This window comes from Hemicordylus capensis, chromosome 4, assembly GCF_027244095.1.
Source record: "Hemicordylus capensis ecotype Gifberg chromosome 4, rHemCap1.1.pri, whole genome shotgun sequence".
NCBI lineage: Eukaryota > Metazoa > Chordata > Lepidosauria > Squamata > Cordylidae > Hemicordylus > Hemicordylus capensis.
In genome coordinates, this window is record NC_069660.1 from 236,555,506 (window position 1) to 236,579,489 (window position 23,984).

At 43.1% G+C, this 23,984-nt stretch overlaps 1 protein-coding gene across 3 annotated transcripts in view; it reads left to right on the forward strand.

The window, feature by feature from the left end:
* The window catches only part of CEP76 (centrosomal protein 76), a 43,486-nt gene that overhangs the window by 1,878 nt on the left and 17,624 nt on the right, over positions 1-23,984 (forward strand). For 2 of the 3 annotated variants that reach the window (XR_008306042.1, XM_053245022.1), the window contains exons 2-8: positions 4,888-5,043; positions 9,430-9,511; positions 16,637-16,861; positions 18,560-18,745; positions 20,185-20,282; positions 22,761-22,889; positions 23,705-23,896. Coding sequence is in view for 2 of the 3 variants with exons in the window: in XM_053245022.1 (XP_053100997.1) it covers positions 4,888-5,043; positions 9,430-9,511; positions 16,637-16,861; positions 18,560-18,745; positions 20,185-20,282; positions 22,761-22,889; positions 23,705-23,896 (1,068 nt within the window). In the remaining variant the exon portion in view is untranslated. The remainder of the gene's footprint in view (positions 1-4,887; positions 5,044-9,429; positions 9,512-16,636; positions 16,862-18,559; positions 18,746-20,184; positions 20,283-22,760; positions 22,890-23,704; positions 23,897-23,984) is intronic. The other variant, XM_053245023.1, reaches the window with a different exon arrangement.

The following is a 23,984-nucleotide window of genomic DNA, read 5'->3' on the forward strand; positions in this document are numbered from 1 at the left end:
TATATACTGCCTTTCATTAAAACAATTCCAAAGTGGTTTACACAAAAATGAAAAACAAGACTATAAAAAAAGACACAATTAAAATATTTAAGCTAGAATATAAAACAAATATGATTAAAAATTTAAAATACAAGCATAAAAACTGTACAAAATACAAAGAAGAAACAGTAGAGACGATCATATAAAAGCCTGGGTAAAAGCCAAGATTTAATACGCTTTCTAAAAACTGTGATGGAAACTGAGGAGCGAATAGCGACCAGGAGAGCATTCCAGAATCTGGGGGCAGCAACAGAGAAGGCCCTGTCCCGCATGCATGACAACCGAGCCTCTTCATGGTCGGCACCCGAAGCAGAACACCCCCCCCCCCAGATGACCTCGTCAAGTGGGCAGCAACCCTTGGAAGCAGGCAGTCCCTCAGCTGTCCCGGGCCCAAACCGTTAAGGGCTTTAAAGGTCAAAACAAGCACCTTGAATTGGACCCGGAAACAAACTGGTAGCCAGTGCAGCTCTTTCAAAATGGGTGTGATGTGATTCTACCGGGCAGCTCCGGATAAAACCCTAGCTGTCTCATTTTGCACTAGCTGTAGTTTCCAGATATTCTTCAAGGGCAGCCCCACGTAGAGTGTGTTACAGTAATCCAACCGTGACCTGACTAAGGCATGGGTAACTGTGGCTAGATCTGCCTTCTCAAGAAAGGGACTCTGCTGGTGCACTAGCCAAAGCTGTGCAAAGGCACCCCTAGCCACCGCCTCCACCTGAGCTTCCAAAAGCAGAGCCGGGTTCAGTAGTACCCCCAAGCTGTGTACTTGCTCCTTTAAGGGGAGTGCAACCCCATTTAGAACCAGTAAAATCTCTTCATCCCAATTGGCTCTCCTACTGACCAAGATTACCTCCGTCTTGTCCAGATTGTCTGTTTATTAGCCCACATCCAACCCATCACAGCCTCCAGCCCCCCGATTCAGGACATCCACTGCCTCCCTAGGATCAGGTGACAAGGAGAGATAGAGCTGAGTGTCACCTGCATATTGCTGACAACTCAGTCCAAGTGTGGGTTGACCTCTCCCAGCGGTTTCATGTAGATGTTAAACAGCATGGGGGACAAAACTGAACCCGGCGGGACTCCACAGGCCAATGGCCACGGAGCCAAACAATAGTCTCCCAGCACCACCTTCTGGACCCTTCCCCCAAGAAAGGACCAGAGCCACTCCAACGCACTACCTCCAATTCCCTGAAGAGGAAGATTTGACAGAGGATGGGGCGTCTTACTGAACTAAAGAGGATTAAACCAGGTTCCCGCAATTGAATTTGTTGCCTGACAGAATTGAGTCAAATAGAACAAGGGGTATGTGCTCAAACAAGTTTGTTTATTCATGATCATGAAGGCACCCTACAGGTCAAGGTCTGGCCTGCACTGCACGCTGAGGCTAAGCAGTGACTGGCTTATATAGATTCAAAAGAAGCAAGCAAATCAGTAAATCTTACAGTGCATGTCTTTGTGAATAAACAGATGTATTCATGAGGTGCCAACTAGCCTTGGACATGAGCCACTGTCTGGCCTATCTGCCTTCCCTACTCCTTATTGGTATCTTCGAATGCCAGCTATGTTTCTTCTTCTGCTGAGCAGAGAATTGTCTCATGCCCTTGGCTACATGTAGTGTCCTTTGTCAGGCTCTGGTATTTTGCTGTCTCTTGGCTGGGAGAGAGAGAGAGACTGTACATTCTTAAACAATCTTGTTCAGGCTTTCTGGCCATACATTCTGTTAGAAGCCTGAACCAAACTTTACGCTTATTGATTATTGATGAGCCTGTATTAAACATTTCCATATCATATGATTGTGTGGGATAGTATAGAAATGTAAGAAATAAGATAATATGCATACACAACTAATCCATAAATATTTTAATACTATCACATCTCGCAAAAGAAACAATTATGTAAAAAGAACTATGTCACAACCTATTAATAAAAACTATTAACTAATATTATTCATTATTATCAGGGTGGATTTGATTTAAATCAAACTGATTTAAATCATGATTTAAATCACGATTTAAATCACTAGCAGGGTGGATAAAAATCAAAAAAATCCTATTTAAATCAAAAAAATCTGATTTTTTTGATTTAAATCGGATTTTTTGATTTAAATCAGATTTTTTTGATTTTTATCCACCCTGCTAGTGATTTAAATCGTGACTTAAATCAGTTTGATTTAAATCAAATCCACCCTGATTATTAATAAAAACTATTCTTGCCACATCTAATGTGTATGTCATTAATATATGCACCATAGAACAAATCTTAAATAGCTTTCATGTTCATTGCCAAGCAGCCAAAGTTACAAATAATTATATACCATTACAGATCTTTCCATGTAGTGCATAAATCCGAATCACTACAATAAAATGAATAGTGTCAATCACCAACGAGTGATAAATACATTTCTTGTAGGGAGAGAGTCCATAGAGTTTCCATAAGAGCCAACAGCCAGATGTGTTTCGACCTGAAATCAGTCTTCTTTAGTGGCTTGACTTGAGAAATCTTGTTCTCCTAGAAATATATCCAAAGTCCTCCCAGAAAAATTGGTAACTTTTATCTCCGCTAATATCCATCAATGGAGCAACTATGCATGTAGACCCAAAGAGAAGTATGATGAACAATGCATATAGATCCTATTTGTACACTACCCCAAACTTCCATCTTTGGGTGGTTTACAACAACATTAAACAAATTAAAACCTTAAAACAAATTTAAAATCACAGTCCAGTTAAAAAGCTTGGGTGAAAAAAATTGTCTTTAAGGACTTTTAAAAAGTTGTCAGAGATGGGGAGGCTCTTATTTCAACAGGGAGAGCATTCCAGAATCTTAGGGTGGCAACAGAGAAGGCCCGCCGCTGTGTGGCCACCAGACAAGCTGGTGGCAATTGCAGACGAACCTCTCTGGATGCTCTCAGTGGGCGAAGGGGCTCATAGTAAAGAAGATGTTCTCTTAAATGACCCTCGACCTAAGCTGTTTTGCGCTTTATATACCAGCACTTTGTATTTTACCCAGAAATGTGTTGGTAGCCAGTGTAGTTCTTTTATTATAGGAGTAATATGATACCTGTTGGTCTCTGGGTGGGTCATCTTGGAGAGACCATGTTACTCCATATTAGTCTGCACTCCTACAGAAAACATTTTATACACATTTTGACATATGTCAGCTGTGAAGAGCTGAGAGCAGTAAAAAATTAACTTTTGTGGTAGGCTTTTGTGCTCTCCCTGAGTCTCAGATTTTTTAAAAAATAGATCTATATTGAAACGAAGATGTGCAAGAAGGTTTCTGAATACGCTGTCATTGTTACTGAATTCCTTTTTTAAACACTTCTATAGTACCAATGGTGTTTTATCTTAACTGTAATAATTTGGACTGAAGGTACAGTGATTGCACTTGATCTCCATACCAACACTGCATGCACCAAAAATGCATACATGCAGTGGGGGGAATGCAGTTTTTGCCCACCTTCCCTTCCCTCTGCAGCTCACTGTGTCTCCTGAAAGTATGTGCCTCGAGCGTCTGCCTGCAGTATGCTTGCAGTGGTTTTTGGCACATATAACATTAGTCTGGATGTCAGCCAATATGTGTTACACTTTTGTTGAGCCCAATTTATACGTTCAAAATTGTTTCAAATCTTGTTTTAATGTTAAAATGAACCCTTCCACCCAAAAAAGGCCTTCAAACAACAACTACATTCAACGAAATAAAAAGATGTGAAGAGCAGCAGAGGGACAGGAGCCAAAACAGCAGAAAACCAAAGCTCTTGATAAAAAAGTGAAACCATTCGGGGCAAATAATGTATTTATTTATTTGCGACATTTTTATACTGCCTTTCTGCCATGAAAAAGGAACCCAAAGTGGTTCACAATATTAAAGAAGCCAATTACAGAAGATAGATAAAACATTGTCTCAGGCTGTTGGCCTTCTCAGGAGCTGAGGACAAGAGCTCCTTGGCCTGGGCGCCTCCTTTCTTGCCTTCCTCTCAGGGCACACTGCTCTTTCCATACTCCGGGGAAGGTGGGAGTGGGGCTGCCCCAACAGTCCTCACAGGCCAGAGCTGGTCTCTATGGGGGCCAATGTTATGCTCTCCCCTGGCCTGTTGTTAAAGGCACATCTACAATGATGGTCCTTGCCAACCACTGGAAAGGGTCAGATGAGTATCCTAGAGGGAGTTTATGTATAGTCTCTGCCCAGTGTTCTCTCCAATGCATTTCTGATGGTGGAAGGACGCAGAGCAGGGTCTCCCCTAAAGATATCAGCAGGTGGGCAGGATAGGTGTGTGTTTGTAGCTAAGGGCCTATCTTTGGCAGTGCAATCCTATTTTGTGTGGAATTGAAAATAGCCTTAGTGAGCTCATTGGGGCTTTCTCCCAAGTAAATGTGCATGAAGACTGCAGCTTAAAGCTAACTCAGTGGGATGTGCATGTCATTAAATCATCATAAGGTTGTGCCATAAGTATACTAAATAGATTCAGGCATGGTTTTTCATTTAATGCATGTTGTGCTTCTACTTCCCTCCCCCAACTGCCACCACAGAGTGACCATGGGCCTTCTTGCTCTGAGGGGAGGAGAAAAGAAAGAAGTGAGCCTAAGGACTATGTAAAGGTGTAAATGTGTGGCTCGATATTTTTCTTTATTCCAGTTTTTTCTTCAAGTTTTGTTAACTTTTTGGGAGGTTCACCTGAAAAGCGGTATATAAATGCTAAAATATAAAAATACTAAGAGATAATTGATCTGGGTGTTATAGGATCATTTTTAAAAGGGTTTTCTTCTTTTTGAAACCACCTGGTTAAAGTTAGAAAGAATATTATTAAGGATATGCACCACACATGTTAACAGAAGCATTTCTCTATAGATGGATGTCCACAGCAGGATTCGAGAAGTTCTTGCTGAGACTATACGTGAAGAACTGGCACCTCGACACCAACAATTGTCTGAAGAAGATCTAATAAAAGCTTTAATTCGGAGAGGAATCATTGATGATGTCATGAAAGAACTCAGCTTCGTAACTGTGAGTATTGTTTGAAGTAAGGAACTCTTCTGATGTAAAACAATATTCATGACATAATGTGAACATGGAAGACCTGCTTTATTTGTGGGGTTTCTGTTCCTGCCTATTTCCGCAGATAATGAAACTGAATAAAGAGACCTTAACCCAGGCCTGCTCAACTCAGGCCCCCCAGCTGTTTTTGGACTACAACTCCCATAATTCTCAGCCACAGCAGCCAATAGCCAGGAATTATGGGAATTGTAGGCCAACATCTGCAGGAGGGCCGAAGTTGAGCAGGCCTGCCTTAACCCTATGGAGATTGGGGGGTAGGTTCCTAAGCACACTGAAGTGCGCTGAAAATCACAAGAAAAAGAAGGGGGGAGCAGAAATAAGCAGAATACTTTGCTTTTCACTCTCCAATAATATCCCCCAAACTTCCAAATACTCCAATTTTTGTTCTTTTTTGAGGGTTTTTTGTTTTGCAGAAAAGAGCCACATAATGGCTCAGCACTACAAAATGGTGGCAAGAAATGACTTCAGAACTCATTTCCGGACACTTGAGAACCACGGATAGGTGAAAACAACCCTATTTTCACCCTTCGAATAAAGAAACTGTTGGGTCTCCATGAGACAACTACAAAAACACTTATAGTTTTATTTTTACAAAATTGCTTATGATACAAAATTATTTCTAAGGTCTATGCCAGCTCTCAGGTCTTGGGGAGCAGTTCCAACTACCCACAGAATCTAGCCTTGCTCCTTTGCAGTGCCAGGTCAGTTCAGAATAAGACTAAAATCATCCATGACATAATTGTGGACAAGGGAGCTGACCTGGCTTGGATAACTGAGATCTGGATGGGTGAGGCTAGTGGCCCAGTTTGGGCCCAGCTTTTCCCATCTGGCTACTCTGTTGTGGAGCAGGTATGGGGAAGTGGGCGGCGGGGTGGAGTGGCTGTGGTCCATAAGAATACCATCTCCCTTACCAGGACCCCTGTGAGTCAGTTGACTTACATTGAGTCTGTATTTCTGAGGTTGAGAACTAGGGATAGATTAGGGATTCTGTTGGTGTACAACTGCTGCCCAACTGACTCCCTAACTGAGCTGACAGAACTGGTGTTGGAGTTGCCCAGACCTTTAGTGCTGGGGGACTTCAATATCCACTTTGGGGCTGACTTGTCTGGTGTGGCTCAGGAGTTCAAAGTGGCCATGACAACTATGGGCCTATCCAGTTAGTTTCAGGACCAACTCATGTTGCTGGTCATCACTCAGTTTGGTCTTTTGATTGGATCAGGGGGGTGTCCGTTGGTGGGGGGATCCTGTGGTTTCTCCACTGTCATGGATGGACCAAAACCTGGTTAAGATTGGTTTCACGGCCACAATCGAGTTCTGCAGGGGTGGTGGAGCTATTAAGATGGTCTGCCTGAGAAGGCTGCTGCATCCAGTAGGATTTCAAGAAGCCTTGGAAGGTTTCAATGTTCATACTGCCAGTAACTCGGTCAATGCCCTGGTGGGAATATGGAATAGGGAACTCACCAGGGCAGTAGACACGATTGCTCCTAAGCATCCTTTCCAACCTTCTTTAAAAGTGGCCCCTTGGTATTCAGAGTAGTTGCGGGGTCTGAAGCAGCAAGGTGGGCAACTGGAACGCAAGTGGAGGAGAACTCGGCTTGAATGTGACAGGACACAGCATAGAGCCCATTTGAAGGTTTATGCGAAGGCAGTGCATGCAACAAAAAATAATTCTGGTCTGCACGCATCACCTCTGCAAGTTCGCGTTCAGTAGAGTTGTCCCAGGTTATCAGGAGTTTGATTCAGGCTCCTTCCCGTTCAAACCAGTCCCCAGAGACTATGTTCTGCTGTAATGCTTTTAATGGGTTATTTGCAGACAAAACCTCCTGTATTCGGGCTGACTTGGACTCCACTGTTTTTGTGGAGTGTGTTAAGGTGGTGGCTAGCAATCCCTCTTGCGGTATTAGATTGGATCAGTTTCAATCTGTGATGCCTAAGGACATGGACAAGCTACTTGGGGCGGTGCAGCCTACCATTTCTTCTCTGGATCCTTGCCTAACTTGGCTGCTTCTATCAGGGAAATTGTTAGAGATGGCCTAATTAATATCATTAACTCGTCACTGAGAGAGGGTAGGATGCCTTCTTGTTTGAAAGAGGCTATGATTAGACCACTTCTTAAGAAGCCTTCCCTAGATCCTTCAGTGATGGATAGTTATAGGCCAATCTCCAATCTCCTTTTGTTGGGCAAGGTGATTGACAGAGTGGTGGCTAACCAGCTCCAGGCAGTTTTGGAGGAAACTAAATATCTAGACCCATTTCAAACTGGCTGTGGGGTTGAGACAGCCTTGGTTGGCCTGATGGATGACCTTTACCAGGGAACTGACAGAGGGAGTGTGGCTCTGTTGGTTCTTTTGGATTTCTCGGCGGCATTCAATACCATCAACCATAGTATCCTTCTGGATCGCCTGGGGGAGTTGGGGATAAGAGGCAGTGCTTTGCAGTGGTTCCGCTCCTATCTCTCAGGCAGATTCCAGGTGGTGGAGCTTAGTGATGGTTGCTCTTCGATACGGGAGCTATTATATGGAGTCCCTCAGGGCTCCATTCTGTCACCAATGTCACCAAGATGCTTTTTAACATCTACATGAAACCACTAGGTGAGGTCATCAGGAGATTTGGTGCAGTATGCTGATGTATGCTGATGACATGCAAATCTATTTCTCATCATCATCATCAGGCAATGGCATAACTTCCCTAAATGCTTGCTTTGAGGCAGTAGTTGGCTGGATGAGGGACAACAAATTAAAGCTGAGTCCAAGCAGACGGAGGTGCTCATTGTGGGAGATTGGAATTTGAGACATGAGCTAGATCTTCCTGTGTTGGATGGGGTTACATTTCCTCAGAAGGAATAGGTGCACCGCCTGGGAGTGCTCTTGGATCCAGCCCTCTCTCTGGTATCCCAGGTGGAGGCTAAGGCCAGGAGAGCTTTCCGTCCACTTTGGTTAATTCGACGGTTGCACCCATTCCTTGAAGAGAATGATCTCAAAACAGTGGTGCATCAGCTAGTAACCTCCAGGTTGGACTATTGCAATCCTCTCTACGTGGGGCTGCCTTTGTACGAGTTCGGAGAGTTGAGTTAGTTTAAAATGCGGCAGCCAGACTGGTCTCTGGGGTAATCCAGAGAGACCATACTGCGCCTGTATACAAAGTGTTGGTTATTACCTTTAAAACCCTGTACGGCTTAGGTCCAGGTTACCTTAGGAACATAGGAAGCTGCCATGTACTGGGTCAGACTGTAGGTCTATCTAGCTCAGTATTGTCTACACAGACTGGCAGCAGCTTTTCCAAGGTTGCAGGCAGGAATCTCTCTCGGCCCTATCTTGGAGATGCCAGGGAGGGAACTTGAAACCTTCAGCTCTTCCCAGAGTGGATCCATCCCCTGAAGGGAATATCTTCCAGTGCTCACACAGGAAGATAATCCTGAGGGGAATATCTTCCAGTGCTCCCATTCATATGCAACCAGGGTGGACCCTGCTTAGCTAAGGGGACAAGTCCTGCTTGCTGCCACAAGACCTGCTCTTCTCTCAGCACCTTCTTTTGTATGATCCCCATTGTACGCTGAGGTCTTCAGGAGAGGTCCGTCTCCAGTTGCCCCCAATGCGTCTTGTGGCCACTCGGAACCGGGCCTTCTCTGGTCTGGTCTCCGGGCTGCTCCTGGTCTGTGAAATGCACTCCCGACAGATATCCGTAGTTTGGACTCATTGTTGGCTTTCAAGAGAGCCCTACAGACTTACTTGTTTGGCCTGGCCTTCCAAGGTTTTTAAATGATGTGTAGGTATTTTAATCAGTTTTAAATGATTCTGAATTGTTTTAAATTTGTCTTTTACATTGTTTTAAGGAGCTTGTTTTAAATGGTGTTTGCCTTTGTTTTTTACTTGTTGTACACCACCCAGAGCTTTTGGATGGGGTGGTATAGAAATGTAATAAATAAAGAATGAATGAATAAATAAATAAATAAATATGTGATCATGGTTACCTACTGAAATTAATTAGTGCTGGATATGCGCCATTTAAGTCAGTTTTGGATCAATGGGTATTTCGAGAACTTCTGAGCTATAGAAATCTTAGGGCTGCTTTATTCTCTTTTGGCAAGCATGTAACTGCACTGTTCTTGTTAGGAAAATCTAGTGCCTTTAAACATGTAGTTTTAAACCATATGTTTTATGTAAGCAAGCACAGCTCCCTACAGCATATTCCTCTATTGTGTGTTTGGGCCTGTATCCTGTGAAGTGACCCTGGAGGCATGCTATGGCAGAACAGGAAGTGTTGCTTGGGTTCCAAAAAAAAGGTAAAAGGATTTTAAGAGACCATGTCCTTTGTTATATTTTGCTATTATCTTAGGACATGAATGATGGAGAAATGACTTCAACTCCAAAACCTTCTACGCATTTTGTTGACAGACAACCAGCAGTGTTGAAAAAAAGTATGTATTGACCTTCTTTAGCATTTGTTTTATATTTTGGATTTTTTTTAGATACCAAGTGCTATAAAACTTTAGATACCCCAATACAACCCCAGTTATCTCTGTTTTTTGTTTCCTTACATGGGTACATAGGAAGCGGTCTTATACCAAGTGAGACCGTTGGTCCATATAACTACTACTACTTCGTATTATTATTATTATTATTATTATTATTATTTAAACATTTATATCCCGCTCTTCTTCCAAGGAGCCCAGAGCGGTGTACTACATACTTGAGTTTCTCTTTCACAACAACCCTGTGAAGTAGGTTAGGCTGAGAGAGAAGTGACTGGCCCAGAGTCACCCAGCTAGTTTCATGGCTGAATGGGGATTTGAACTCGGGTCTCCCCGGTCCTAGTCCAGCACTCTAACCACCACACCTACTCTGATTGACAGCACCTTTTCAGGGTTTTAGGCAAGAGTCTTTCCCAGTGCTATCTGGAAATGCCAGAGGCAGAGCAGATGTTCTACCACTGAGCTACAGACCCATCCATGAACCATTCCCTGGTTTGGGTACCTTTCTATAGTGGACAATATTGATGTTTCTCCTGATACCTAGAAATGGTATATTCCTGGAAAAGCTTCATCTGTAGTACATTTACACCTTGATCCTGTAATACTAGGGATGTGCATGGACCAGTTCAGATGTAATTTCCAAATTGGGTTTGTTTGTGTGAAATAAAGTTGTACTTCCTGATGACCTACAAATATCAAATTTTCAGCTGCTGAGTGAGGACATATCACATGGGTTATCCTTCTGCGTGCTCCAGAGGGCAGGACAAACAAGCTATGCAAAGCCTTTAAAAGGTGGGAGAGGTTAGTCCCTCCCAGTTCTGTTCAGTTTGTCCTGCTAAGCTCTAGAGAAGGTCGTTTCAACCCAGCCAGCTTCTAGCTCTCCCTTCTAGAACTCTTTAATGTCCTTTATCCCTCCCCCCCATACCTTGTTGCCTTACCAAATCTTTGAACCTTTCTTTTCCTCTTCCAATCCCCCTCCAAAAAAAACCCCTTTTGTTCTTGTCCTTTCTCTGCATTTGTGCTCTCCTTTCCTGTTGTTCTCTTCCTCTCCTCTTCCCTGCCTGCCTGCCTGCTATGGAGCCACAGAGGACAGGCATCATCCACGTTCAAATGCCTTAGGGGAAGAAGCAAGCTCCGCAGCATGGTCAGCAGCTCCTCCATGCTGCACTTGTGCATTCTGCTGCTTCAAGGCTGCCGCAACCCACACAATCTGTGCTGGAGCCGGAGGGGGGCAGGGCTTATCCAGAGTTCCAAAGAGGCCCGCAGATGACTTGGCAGCCTTGGTAACTCATGCTAATAAGTGCTTTTGCCCGTTGTCCGCCTGCCCCCCCCCCCCAAGGAAGAGCCCGACATTGTCCTGCTGGAAGACGATGCCTCCGCCATTCCCAGGTGGTCAGGACACCTTCCCCAGGGACGGAGAGTCCTCCATCCAAACAGGAAGGAAAGGCTGTAGCCAGGCAGGACTGCTCCTCCCTCCTCTGATGCACTCCCTCAAACACTGACCGGCAGCAACAACAATCCAGACCTGGCACAGCCCACACGGCCTAGAGACACAGCGGAGCTGCCTGCTCTGCCTCTTCTGCTTCTACCTCCTGTGATTCCTGGGGGCAGCGGAGCCCTGAAAACTCCTACTCCAACCATCCCAACTCCCTTGGAGGACAGTGCTATCAGTGGAGCTCCAGGCCCAGCAATCCCAGCTCCCTAAGGACTGGTGAGTCTAGGGCTTTCTAGTCCTCTGCACCCCCGCCTTCCTACTCTGCCCAGAGGCCCCTAACTGCCTCCCTCTAATCCAGCACCTCCCTCCCTACTTCAAGGATATGCGCATTGCCTCGCAGGCTAGGTTCATGGAGGCTATTCATTCCTCTCTTGAACAGTACCAGCCCAAACAGCCTTATAAGAAAAAAAAATAGGCACAGGGATGAGTTGCGTTCTGCTTCTTCCGAGTCAGCTCCTTCCTCCTCTGACTCTTCTGAAAGTCCCCCTAAAATGTCAAAAATTTTTTATAGGCGTAAGAAGTCTAGTAAACAGAAAAGGGTCAAACAATCTAAGCAGTAGTCAAAAACGTAAGCACTTTATTATCCAATCATTCCTTGGATATTACTGATTATGACTCCCCAGACCCCCATTCTGGGAGGCCAACAGAAATTGCAGAGCCCCTTGAACCCCACTGCCCTCGGGATACCCCATGCAGCACCCCCATTGTCCCTGGCAATGACCTAGACTCAAAGGAAGAGGGAGAGTGGTCAGATGGCCAGCAGGTGGGGCCTTCCACCCACTCACACAGGCTTTACCATCTGAGTTTTTCTCAGTTGTTCCTCAAAGCTCTCCACATTCTTGGCTTGCACTCAGATGTGCCTAAAGACACCACTGCTCTATCCAGAGAGTCAGCTCTTCCTCCAACGATCCGCTGTTTCCCTTTCCTGAAACCTTTTCTGAAGTGATGAAACAAGGGTGGCAGGTACCTTCCTTGCCAAAAAAGACTGCCTCCGTTGTGTCTAAACAGTATGGGTTTGTTCCTTCAGCAGCAGCCTTGTTCCAAATGCCTCAGTGGCTTCTCTGACTTCTGGGGCAATTCTGACCAGAGATGGTGAGTCCTCCCTAAAGGATTCCTCTGAGAAGAAGCTAGAGTCCCAGCTATGGAAAAACACAAGTGCATCAGAGCCTCCACTGCTGCCTCCATCATCATATCCAGGGCAGCCCTTCTTTGGTCTGATGAGCTCCTCCAGATCCACCAAGACAGAGACAAATTCTCCTTAAAATTCAGAAGACCCAAGCATTCATTGCTGATGCCACCTTGGATTCTGTTCAATTTGCGGCCCATGCCACAGTAACCAATATCATAGTCAGGCGAACCCTGTGGTTCAAATTTTGGCAAGTAGATCAAACCTCTTGGGCTAATATAGTGACAGTGCCTTTCACAACTTCAAAGTTGCTTGGTGATGAGGCTCTCCAAGACATTCTTATCAAAACCAAGGACAGGAAGAAGGTCCTTCCCTCTTCTTCACAGGAGGATGAGAAACTCACTCCACGCAAGCCTTTTCAGTCCTTTCATCCAAACTTCCGACTTAGGGACAGAGACACCAGACCATCTTGATCCCAATGGAACAGACCACATTTCAACCCTAGGAAGAACACTACCAAGCAGCACTTTGGACACCAGAACAAGCCCGGCCAGATCTCCTGACTCACCACCCCAGCATGTAGGGGGTCACCTGTATCATTACTTTCATGCTTAGGAGGCCTCTGATTCAGACAGATGGGTGCTGGACACCATCCAACATGATTGCAAGATAGCGTTAACAGCCTGTCCCAGAGACCGCTTCCTGCCAATAACCAGATCCAGGTCTCCTCAAAAGCACGCAGCCCTGTTGGCGGCGATTCTACACCTCCTCAGCATCTCTGCCATAGAAAGAGTTCTGGCAGGGCAGGAGGGACGGGGCTTTTACTCTATCTTGTTCACTGTGCCCAAAGGGACAGTTCCTTACAGGTCATACTAGACTTCAAATTTTTAAACAAATTCATGAAGCACAGGAAGTTCTGCATTGAGACGATCCCCTCTGTTTTGGAAGCACGGCAACATGGGGACTTCTGGGCATCAGTGGACCTCACTGAGGCCTATCTTCATGTCCCCATACATCAGGAGCACTGTCACCTGCTCCATTTTACCTCTAACCGTCTTCACTATCAGTATGCCGCCCTTCCCTTTGGCCTCTCCTCAGCACCGGGGATCTTTACGAAGACTCTGGCCCCACTGGTAACTCACATGCACTTACAAAAGATCCAGGTCTTTGCTTACCCTGACAACCTCCTCGTCCAGTTACCATCACAGGTCTCAACCCAGAAAGACCTCAATGCGACACTTTCGATCCAATCTTCCCATGGCTTTCTCGTGAAAATGGCCAAAAGCAACCTGATCCCCTCCAACAAAATTTTACATCTGGGAGTCCGTATAGACACGGTTAACGACCACCTATTCTTCCCTCAGGAATGGATAGACAAACATCAGTCACTCATCCAACAGATTCTATCACCGAGGTCAGTACTGCTGCTCACTCTAGTTCAACTCCTGCGGCTGATAGTTTCCTCTCTGGAAGTGGTTCCCTGGGTGCGTTTCCACCTCTCTGCCCCTTGCAGTGATTCCTCTTCCCTCACCAGACATCCATTGTACAGAGGCAACACACCAGATTATAATTTACCCCATCAGTCAGAGATTCCTTGCTCTGATGGCTTCAGGCCTCTCATTTGATCAAGGGCCGTCTGTTCTTGGATTCACTCCACACCATCATCACAATGGATGCCAGCCTTTTAGGTTGGGGAGCCCAATACCACAACCTCTCACCTCGGGGAAAATAGTCCCTACAGGAAACCAGACACAGCATAAACTAGCTGGAGCTTCAGGCCATCCATCTGGTCCTCCTGGCATTCGAGGACAGAATACTTCACCACCACATCCTTATTCAGCCAAACAATACAACAGCCAAGGCCCATGTCAGTCGTCACGGGGGGACTCGCTAAAGCAGTCATCCTCCTCTCCTGGGCAGAGACACATGTCGCCTCTTTTCCAGCCCATCACAGCAGCAATTCTCTGAACACTGAGGTAGACAGGCTCAGCTGGTAGGATCTCCAACCAGGGGAATGGAAACTCAACCCTCAGGTTTTCCAGCAGATTACTTTCCACCTAGGCTGGCCAACGGTAGACCTCTTCACCTCCTGGACCAACTCTTGGCTCCCAAGGTTTTTCTCCTGCTTCCCCTGCAACCGGGTGGAAACAGTGGACTCCTTGTCAGTACCTTGGCTATGGGAGCTTCTGTATGCATTCCCTCCAGTTCCGCTCCTAATCCGCCTACTATGTTGCATTTGCCTGCTCCGCACAGAAGTAATACTCGTGGCTCCCTTCTGTTCAAGGTGGCCCTGGTTTCCAGAAATACTTCACCTCGCTGTGGGAAGACCCTGGTTCCTGCCTGCAATTCCAGATCTCCTCAGCCAGGGTCTAATACTGTACCATGCATGATCCGGTGCGATCAAAGCTTGCTATCTGGTAACTGAACACAACCTCCTGAAGTGGCATGGTTATACTCCCAAGGTTTTGGATCTCAGTCCTTGCTGCCAGAAGTGCCTCAACCAACTGCATCTACCAAACTACCTGGAGAACCTTTCAGCATATCTCCAGAAAGCTGTGGGATCTCCCAGCTCCTCCATTTCTTACAGGATGGACTCGACAAGGGGCTCAAGGCGAATACCATCATGTGTCATGTGGCCGCCTTGGCCTCCCTCTTCGCCCCATCCCTGGGGAAGAGTGTCCAATCTCATCCTCAACTCCATCTTTTTCGAGGTCCTACATTATCTTTTCCAGTAGTCCACAGATTTTCTTCCTGGGAACTCCACAAGTTGCTTCTGTGTGCACCACCTTTCGAGCCCATAAAATCTATTCCTCTATGTGTGCTCTCCTTCAAGCTCATCTTGCTCATCGCCCTCACATCCACAAGGAGGCTCTCAGAGCTTCGGGCATGCTCTTCAAATCCCCAATTCTGCATTTTTTCTCGTGACTCAGTTCATCTGCTTCCTAACCCATCTTTCCTACCAAATTTTTCATCAGTGTTCCACAGGTCCCAGGACATTGTCCGTCCTGCCCCAGACCCACTGCACCCAAGGAAAAGCAGTGGTATAAGCTTGATGTGCATCGTTGCCTGAAGACCTGTCTCTCCAGGACAGCTACCTTTCAATCAATGGAGTTGCTTTTTGTTTCATTTCTTCCAGCCAACAAGTGTCATCTGCAGCTCTGGCTCAAAACCTGCATTGGATCAAAGCCTGCATTGCCCTGGCATATGAAGTCCAGAATCTGCCACCACCCTTGTGAGTCACGACTCACTCTGCTCATTGGGCAGCTGCTTCATCAGCCTTTTCCACCAACGCTACCCTGGATGAAATCTGCAGAGCTGCAATGTGGTTCTCTCCTTCCTTGTCCTCACCAGCTGTGGCATGTCCCACATGAGATGTTCTCACTCAGCAGATTAGAAAGGAGCATTGGTCACTCACTATGAAGGCTTCTTCTGGCTGCTGGTGTTGAGGACATCTCAACCCACCCTGGGGCATCCATGACTACTGGTAAATGTGTCGTCTGTTCCTTTCTTTCCAGTCTGTAATGTTTGTTTCCCTATGTTTGGGTTCTTGTTTTCTTTCCCTACCTTTCTAAAAGCTAGGCTTGACTACACAGAACTGGGAGGGGCTATCCTCTCCTTCCTTTTAAAGGCTTTGCCTAGCTTATTTGTCCTGCCTTCTGGAGCATGTGGTGAGGATAACACAAGTGAGATGTCTTCAACACCAGCAGCCAGAAGAAGCCTTCATAGTGAATGACCAATGCTCCTTTTTGCACACACAATCCAGCCACTGAAATTAGCTGAATGTACTACATTTGACACTGGAATATGCTAAGGGAGAGGTTTAAATAATTTTTGTTCGTATTTTTAAAAAAGAAATTCTGAATATAATCATCAGTAACACGTGTTGTTTTAATATATTTTTAACAATCAATAATTCCAAAATGCCCAAGAAAAGCAGATCTTTCTCAGATTCAAATTTACTGTAGTTCATATTTACCATATGTGATGATTTACCATATCTGGTAATCATTTTCAAATTTACCATATATGATGATTATTCAATAAAATGAATAATATTTGAAGTTGAAATCCTACACATTTCAAACTGTTCTTTGACTTCTCTTTTGCAAGCACATTAATAAAGAGTTAGTTAGTTAGTTAGTTAGTTAGTTGAACTTCCCTATAAATGTAATCTACACAAGGATTTTGCCTGGTCAACAGGCCTCACCTGTTAGTTTACCATAAACACTTTTTTTCTTGCTTTACCAAATTTTCTGCTGTGTCTGTTGTGTGGATTGATAAGAATAAACTCCTAGGCATTTTCAAACATGTTTGCTAACTAGTCTAGTAAGCATATTTTGAAGTGGGTTTTTTTGGTTTTTTTTTTGTATGTTTACAATAGGTTGTTGATTAGAGAAGTTCCTTACTGGCTGTTTATAATTTTTCTTATATTCATTGCCAAACTTTGCAGCTAATATTGACCCAACACGAAGGTATCTTTACCTTCAGGTTATGGGTGGAAAAGCTTTTCTGGAACATCTGCAGGAGCCTGAGCCTTTACCTGGTCAAATTTGTTCTACCTTCACTCTCTGCTTACATTTTCGGAACCAACGTTTCCGTTCTAAACCTGTCCCATGTGCCTGTGAACCAGACTTCAGTGATGGCTTTCTGCTTGAGGTATACAAGGATAGTTTGGGTAAGGAAGTGTGTGTTATATTAGGTTCCTCTTCAGGGTTGTACAGAGTACAGTTGTGTTATAATGAGTAATATAGTAGCTCTAAACATGTTCTAACATACAGATTTTTTTCCTGGTTGTGTGCTGCTTACCAAACTTGAGGTCTTGTCCTTGAGAAGTGAAAAATAATGCAAATTCTATGTACAGTAGTTCAAAACTGCTCTTGGTTTGCAAAAATGAATGTATGCATGCAGGCATTGTTTGTCATAGAATCAGAATGGACCTTCTGAGGTCATCTTGTCCATCTCCCTGCATGTCGCCAGACAGATCTGGAAATGCACATGCTTTCTCTCTGCTTTCCCTACCCAACACTGAATGAGCACCCAGGAGATATGTCTAAAATTGGAGGAATGGATTTGGTAGACTTTAAAATAATAATAATAATAATAACAATGACAACATGACAAGGTAGCAGGGATGATACACTGGAACATCTGCAAAAAAATACAAGTGACCTGTAGCCAAGAATTGGTGGGACCATAAAATTGAAAAAGTTGAAGAAAATGAAGATGTAAAAATATTATGGGACTTCCGACTACAAACAGACAAACATCTGCCACACAATACACCAGATATAACTGTAGTCGAGAAGAAAGAAAAACAAGTCAAAATAATCGACATAGCAATACCAGGGGATAGCAGAATAGAAGAAAAAGAAATAGAAAAAATCACCAAACACAAAGATCTACAAATTGAAATTGAAAGGCTGTGGCAGAAAAAGACCAAAATAGTCCCAGTGGTAATTGGCGCCCTCGGTGCAGTCCCAAAAGACCTTGAATTGCACCTCAACACCATAGGGGCCACAGAAATCACCATCAGCCAATTACAAAAAGCAGCTTTACTGGGAACAGCCTATATTTTGCAACGATATCTATAATAACCAACAGTATTGATGATAAAATTCAGCCATCCCAGGTCCTTGGGAAGGACTCGATGTCTGGATAAAACAAGCCAGTCAAGAACACCTGTCTGACTGTGTAAACAAGAAATAATAATAATATTATAATAATTCTGCCCCCCCTTTTATTTTAATCTGAGCCCCATTCTAATTCTCTAACACCATTCCGCAGATCATTATGTGCATATTTTCAGGCTGTATACACACAGCTATGCTTGAGGATTCTGTGTACTTGAGTTTAAGTAGTTGAAAACATTGCCTGACCTCAACATCTATTGTATGAACCGAGGTTCATAGAGTGACTATTGGCTAGTTTACATACAATCTCAAACATGCTGAATGTGGTGCTGAAGGCTTTACAGGGGGCCATCTAGCATCCTTCCTGGCAAACCACTCTACTGACCTGGACTCCACTGCAATTAAGGAGCAAACTATACCATAAATGTGTGTAAATAAGCCCAGTGTTGGTCATTTCTGTTAAATTGTAGCCTTGGGAAGCTGCAGTTTTGAGTAGAGGAGTACCAAGAGGGTACCCAACCCCACACAGGCTGCTTTTTGTGGACAATATGATGTTTTGAACATTATTAGCTAACTCCAATTATTGCTACTTCAGTACAAGTGCCAGTGTAATAACTTTTTTCTTTTCTTGACCAACTATTGAAAATCATTTAAGCAATTTCTGCATATGTGCAATGGCAATATTATTGGCAAATGCTTTTCACTACAATTTCTTGACAGTTGTTTTGATGTACTTTTGACAGGTGAGGGAAGTAAAATGGTAGATGCTACCACTATGCTATCAATATGTGATCCAGTGCAAATTGTTTTGATCAAAACAGACACATCGGGTGAAACCACATTGGTAGCATCCTATTTCTTAGAGTGGCGGTCAGTTCTTAGTGCAGAGAACAGGATCGTGAATGTTGCCATTGAACTTCTGGGTGTAGGTAAGTTGCAGCAGTTCTTAACAGTGGAATAAATACTCTTGTTACCTAATGTGGCTATATAAAAATAAATTTAAAAGTTGGCTTGTTGCAAATCATGTGTAGAAGCTTCTGGCTTCCTTCCCTTGTGCCATATTGTCGGGGAAGGTTTGAGCTTTAGGTGGTAAAGGTGGAAATAATTGAATGATTCCTGGATGTTCTTTGATTCTCTTCCCTTCCAAATTCCTTATAGCAGTTTTTAGCAGTTTTAAATGTTGCCTTGGAAAAACTGGCTCACAAACTCCAAAGGAAGTTGCTTACTACAACAGCAAAAGGATATCTCATAAACTCTGTTAAATATAAAAATATATATAGGCATATCTCTTGTGGTCTCTCTGAATACCTGATCTGGTTAAAACTGGTAGGTAAAGCCTGTCATTGACCAGGCAAAGTAATTTTGTGTAGATTACACTGCTAGGAAAGTTCAAGAAATGAAATCTAGGAGGCCCTCTAATATTGCAGAGCTAACGTTTATGGAAACACAATATTGGAGTGCTTGGCCTAACTAAAAAAAGTGGGTTATATTCTTTAACTAAATACTCCATTCTCTCAGTGAGAGTGGATGGAGCAACCAGTGTGGGGGGAGTAGCTATTTAAACTGTAAACCTCCCTGCACATCAGCCAAGAAGCATAGGGAGATATAAAGTTTAAATAGCCACTCTCCCCTCACTTCTCAGCTGATGCATGGGGAGATTTAAAGAAGCAACGGAAGAGGCAAGAGTGGATGAAGCAGCCTTCACTTCTGCGCTGCATTTAAAAATCTCCCCACGCTCCAGCTGAGAAGAGAGTGGGAATAGTGACTATTTGAACTGTATAGCATTTTAGTTAAGGGGGTAGAAAACCACAAATCGTACCCCACATGATAACTAAATTGGTATACCGGGAAGGGGCCTGCGAATGGGCAAAACTGCTATTCTAAAGACACGTGTGTGTATATATAATATAATTTTTTATTAAAGTGTTTGCAAAAGGAAGCAACAAAACAGTTTTTGAAATTGGTAGGATTTCAACTTGCAACGTTATTCATTTTTTTGAATAATTACCATATATGGTGAATTTGAATTTGAAAAATATCTGGTTCTCTTGAACATGATGTCGTTTTTGAATTATTGATCTGATTGAGTGTTTTAAAACCTATTAGAAATAAGAACAGTTGATTATATTCAGAATTTCTTCTTTAAAATACAATAAATTAAATTAACATTGTTCCCCAGCATATTCTGATGTAAAAAGTAGTGCATTCAGCTAATTTAAGTGGTGCGATTGTGAATGCAAAGTTTGGTATCTCTAGGTCATCAGAAAGTATGACTTTATTTTACACAAACCAACCAACAAATGCTTCAAAATATATAACACATAGTATAAACTTGCTTTCTGATCAAGCCATATATTTTGGTTCAAAGGTACAGAATCAAAGGTTTCTGTTGGCGTACTTAACATCAAACTTGAAATGTACCCAAAGCTAAATAAGACACTTTCTCAGGAAATAGTTAATACTCAAGTAAGTTTTAATTTATATATGTGCTCCTTTAAGTGTTTATCCTTTAAATAATATTAATTTTATTTACACATTAAATGCAATTTAGAGTGATTAAAATTATTTCAAAATATAGGAATTTGGAATTTGTGTTGTGGTGTTGCAATCTGTCTTAAATGGTCTGCTGAAACACGTGTCTCCCTCTTGGCTAATCAAAACTGAGGTCATGTTGTGATTGGATGTGAAGCATGAAATAAGACATTAATTTATGGATGGTAGTGTTTGGTTTGGAGAACTGAGGAAACATGCATTTTTGGAATGAGTTTTTCCCATTTAAAAATGCCATTTTTCTGTGGGAGCTACTATTATTGTGAATGACTGATTTCTATCTTTCAAGACATCTCCCTCTTTTATTGCAAAAACATGCCAATGCATCACTTATATTGTCTTCCTAGGCATCTAGTTCTGATCATCCTTAATGATATCACTTTAAGTCTGATTTATATTATCCTCAGTCCTTTTTGGTGAATTTGTTAAATTTGGAAGGTTAAGCTTTGTGGGAAGAAGATGTCTTGTCGTGGTGTGCACAGAATCAGCGCCCTCTGAGCTGGTGGGTGGACAGCTATAAGGACAGAGGAGGGTGCATTTCCCACCCCCCCAGCACTTCCTCATCCAGTGCTCTGTGTAAAAATAGGCCGGTGGGGTGGCAGTGTACCTCCCTGCCACCCCGTTGATCCCCTGGCCAGAATTGGCCAGAAGTGCCCGGTGAGCATACACACGTCATGGGCACTTCCAGTTGCTTCTGATAGGGGTATCAGTGGGGCAGCAAGGAGGCACGCTGCCACCCCACCGGACTGTTTTTACACAGAGCACCAGAGGGGGAAGCATGTGTGGGGGGAGTACACCCTCCCCCCCCCTTAAAGCTATTTTCCCCACCTTCAAACCGGTGGGACCACCGGTCTGTCAAACCAGTTCGGGGGCCCATAAAAAGGCCTCCAAACTGGTCCGTGCACATCCCTAATGTCTTGTCTTACATTACCACTTGTATTTGTTGCTCCAACAACCAAGACTAGCACAAGAGCGTACTCTGCTTTGCATGTATTCATTGGTTCTATCTGCTCTTCTAAAGTTATCAGAATCCCTTTTGGACTGGCTGTACTTGCCATATCAGCAGATCATCTGGAACAAGCCCTTCTCTGTGTTTTCCCCCTGCCCCAATCAACTGAAGAGATAATGGGTACATGTGAAGTTGGGAAGGGATTTTCTCAAGTCACAAGTGTAAAGGCCAGTGACCTTTATATGGGGGTTGGGTGGAATTTATTTTGCCTTCTCCTATCCATAGCATGGTTTGCTTGGAATACTGTGTTCAGATACATTTTGTTTGCTTCTTATTTCTTTTGTGGAACACTGTGTTTAACCTGTTTGAGCTGATATGTGTGGAAGAACCTACGCTGGGTTCATCCTTATTGCCTTTTTGTCCCTTCTAGCCTTCTGATTTATTATAACGTTAATAGAATATAAGAGCCCTTTGTCCAGAACACTTCATATCAGTCTGCTGTCTCTTAAAATATTATCTAGGAAAGGTTTTGCAGATTGCTGCTTCAGTGGGAGAGTTTAACTTGTGTTTATGAGGGGAGGGGCATATATTGCAATAGGTTTTTGGAAAATGTTTGGTCTAGGTTGTTTACAACATTAAAAGGTCCTAAAGAACTACAGTAATTCTAGTTCACATTTTGTGGTAAACCTAAACACTGAAGCCAAGATCCAAAAAGCCTCTTGGATAAATGACTGTGCATGCCCTGAGATATGTTGTTTGTTTTAAACCACGGGTTCTTGTACTGCATCAGAGGTCACTGCAGAAATTCCCCAGTTTGAGTTTCAAGGGCAACTTGCTGGGCAGTTGCAAGTCATGGATTCAGAAGGGGACTACAAAAGTCCTACTGTATGCATAGCACTTGCCACTCATCTCTTTAATTTACTGCTGTCAATGCCTAGACTAACACACATAACTGGTACAGTGGTGCCTGTTCCTGATTTGGTTGTGGTTGTGTGTGTGCACACACGCACAATTATAAGCTTATCTGAAGGCTTTTGTAAGTGGAAAAACCCATCTCCAATTTCTAATGCATATTAAAAGAGCCTCTGGATCAAACTGGAAGCATTCTTGTATCAACTTTAATTATTCAGCACAATTGTGGTTTAGTAACACAGATATCTTATTCTTTATTACACAGGTGTAACTACCTGAATAATTAAAATTGAGGGGGGAAATAGAGTAGGACATGCAACTCATACATGTAAATCTTAAGTAGGGATGTGCACGAAATTGGCACAAATCGATTTGAATCGAATTCAAATTGATCCTTGAACATTTTGTGCACATCCCTAATCTTAAGACTTTCTGTAACTTTATCAAGTAATTTTGTTACAGCTGCAATACAGTGGCAACTATTGTTTGACAGAGAATCAAGCCAATCAGTACATGTTGTTTGTGAATTGCAGCTTGCTTTAGAACGCCAAAAAACAGCAGAAAAAGAACGTTTGTTTCTTGTGTATGCTAAGCAGTGGTGGAGAGAATATCTCCAGATCAGGACTTCACATAACACAAGACTGGTGAAAATTTTTGCACAGGTTAGTCAACTTCATACCTTCTTACTTACTGAATAGGTAATTTGTAAACAAAAAGTCTCCTGTTAATAAAACTGAAGTGGGGGGAAGGGGCAGAATTCTGGTTACATAATATATTACTATTACTTATATACCATTTTCTAACAAAACAAGTTCTCAAAGCAGTTTACATAGAAAAAGAGTAATAAAAAATGGTTCCCTGGCGTCAATCAGCTCACAACCTAAAAAGAAACACAAGGTAGACACCAGCAGCAACCACTAGAGGGCTACTCTTCTGGGGCTGAATATGGCCAGTTGCTCTCCCCCACTCTTAAAGGTGCCTCTCTGTCCCTGTTAGATTTAATCTGAGATTTAACTGAAAATGTTGTGACATTATCACTATTTTGCAAAAGGAATTATGACAGCCCTTGTCTTATTTTTAGAACTTCTTTTTAGTAAAAACAAAACATTTAGCTCTTCCTTTTTTTAATAGAAGCATCATTGAAATTGAATCAAGGTCATTGTGTAACAGGTTGTGTTTAAAATCTGAAGGGATGGTCTGCATCATCTAGTGTAAGACCTACAGAATGTAGTAATGTGGCCATGAAGTCCAATACCTTCCCAGATGCTTACACACATGAATGTTTTTCTCTTCAGTGGAAGCACAAATGGGAAAAGAGATTCTAGAACAGGCTTGGTAGAGAAACCTATTTCTGACACAGAGAACGTTTTCCATACTGGATGAGAGAGGACTTTTCATCTCTATTGAATTTCATTTAACCTTTTAAAAAATATGTTTCTAGTCTTTTGGGGTTTTTTACGTGTGTTTTAATCTTCAGGATGAAAATGGGATAAACAGACCAGTATGTTCTTATGTCAGAGCACTTCGAGCAGGCCGACTTCTGGATACTCCCAGGCAAGCTGCAAGATTTATCAGTGTGCTTGGTTATGAAAAAACCCCTATCATCGGTGGAGGAAGTGGTAAACAAGAACAGTGGTGTACTCTTCTAGCTTTTCTGTGTAGAAACAAGGTATAGACTTCTAAGGTCATGCCGTTGTTTAAGACAACCTCTTAACTGAAATAATAGTTGTGTATTGAAAACTGTTCTCGTATATTGT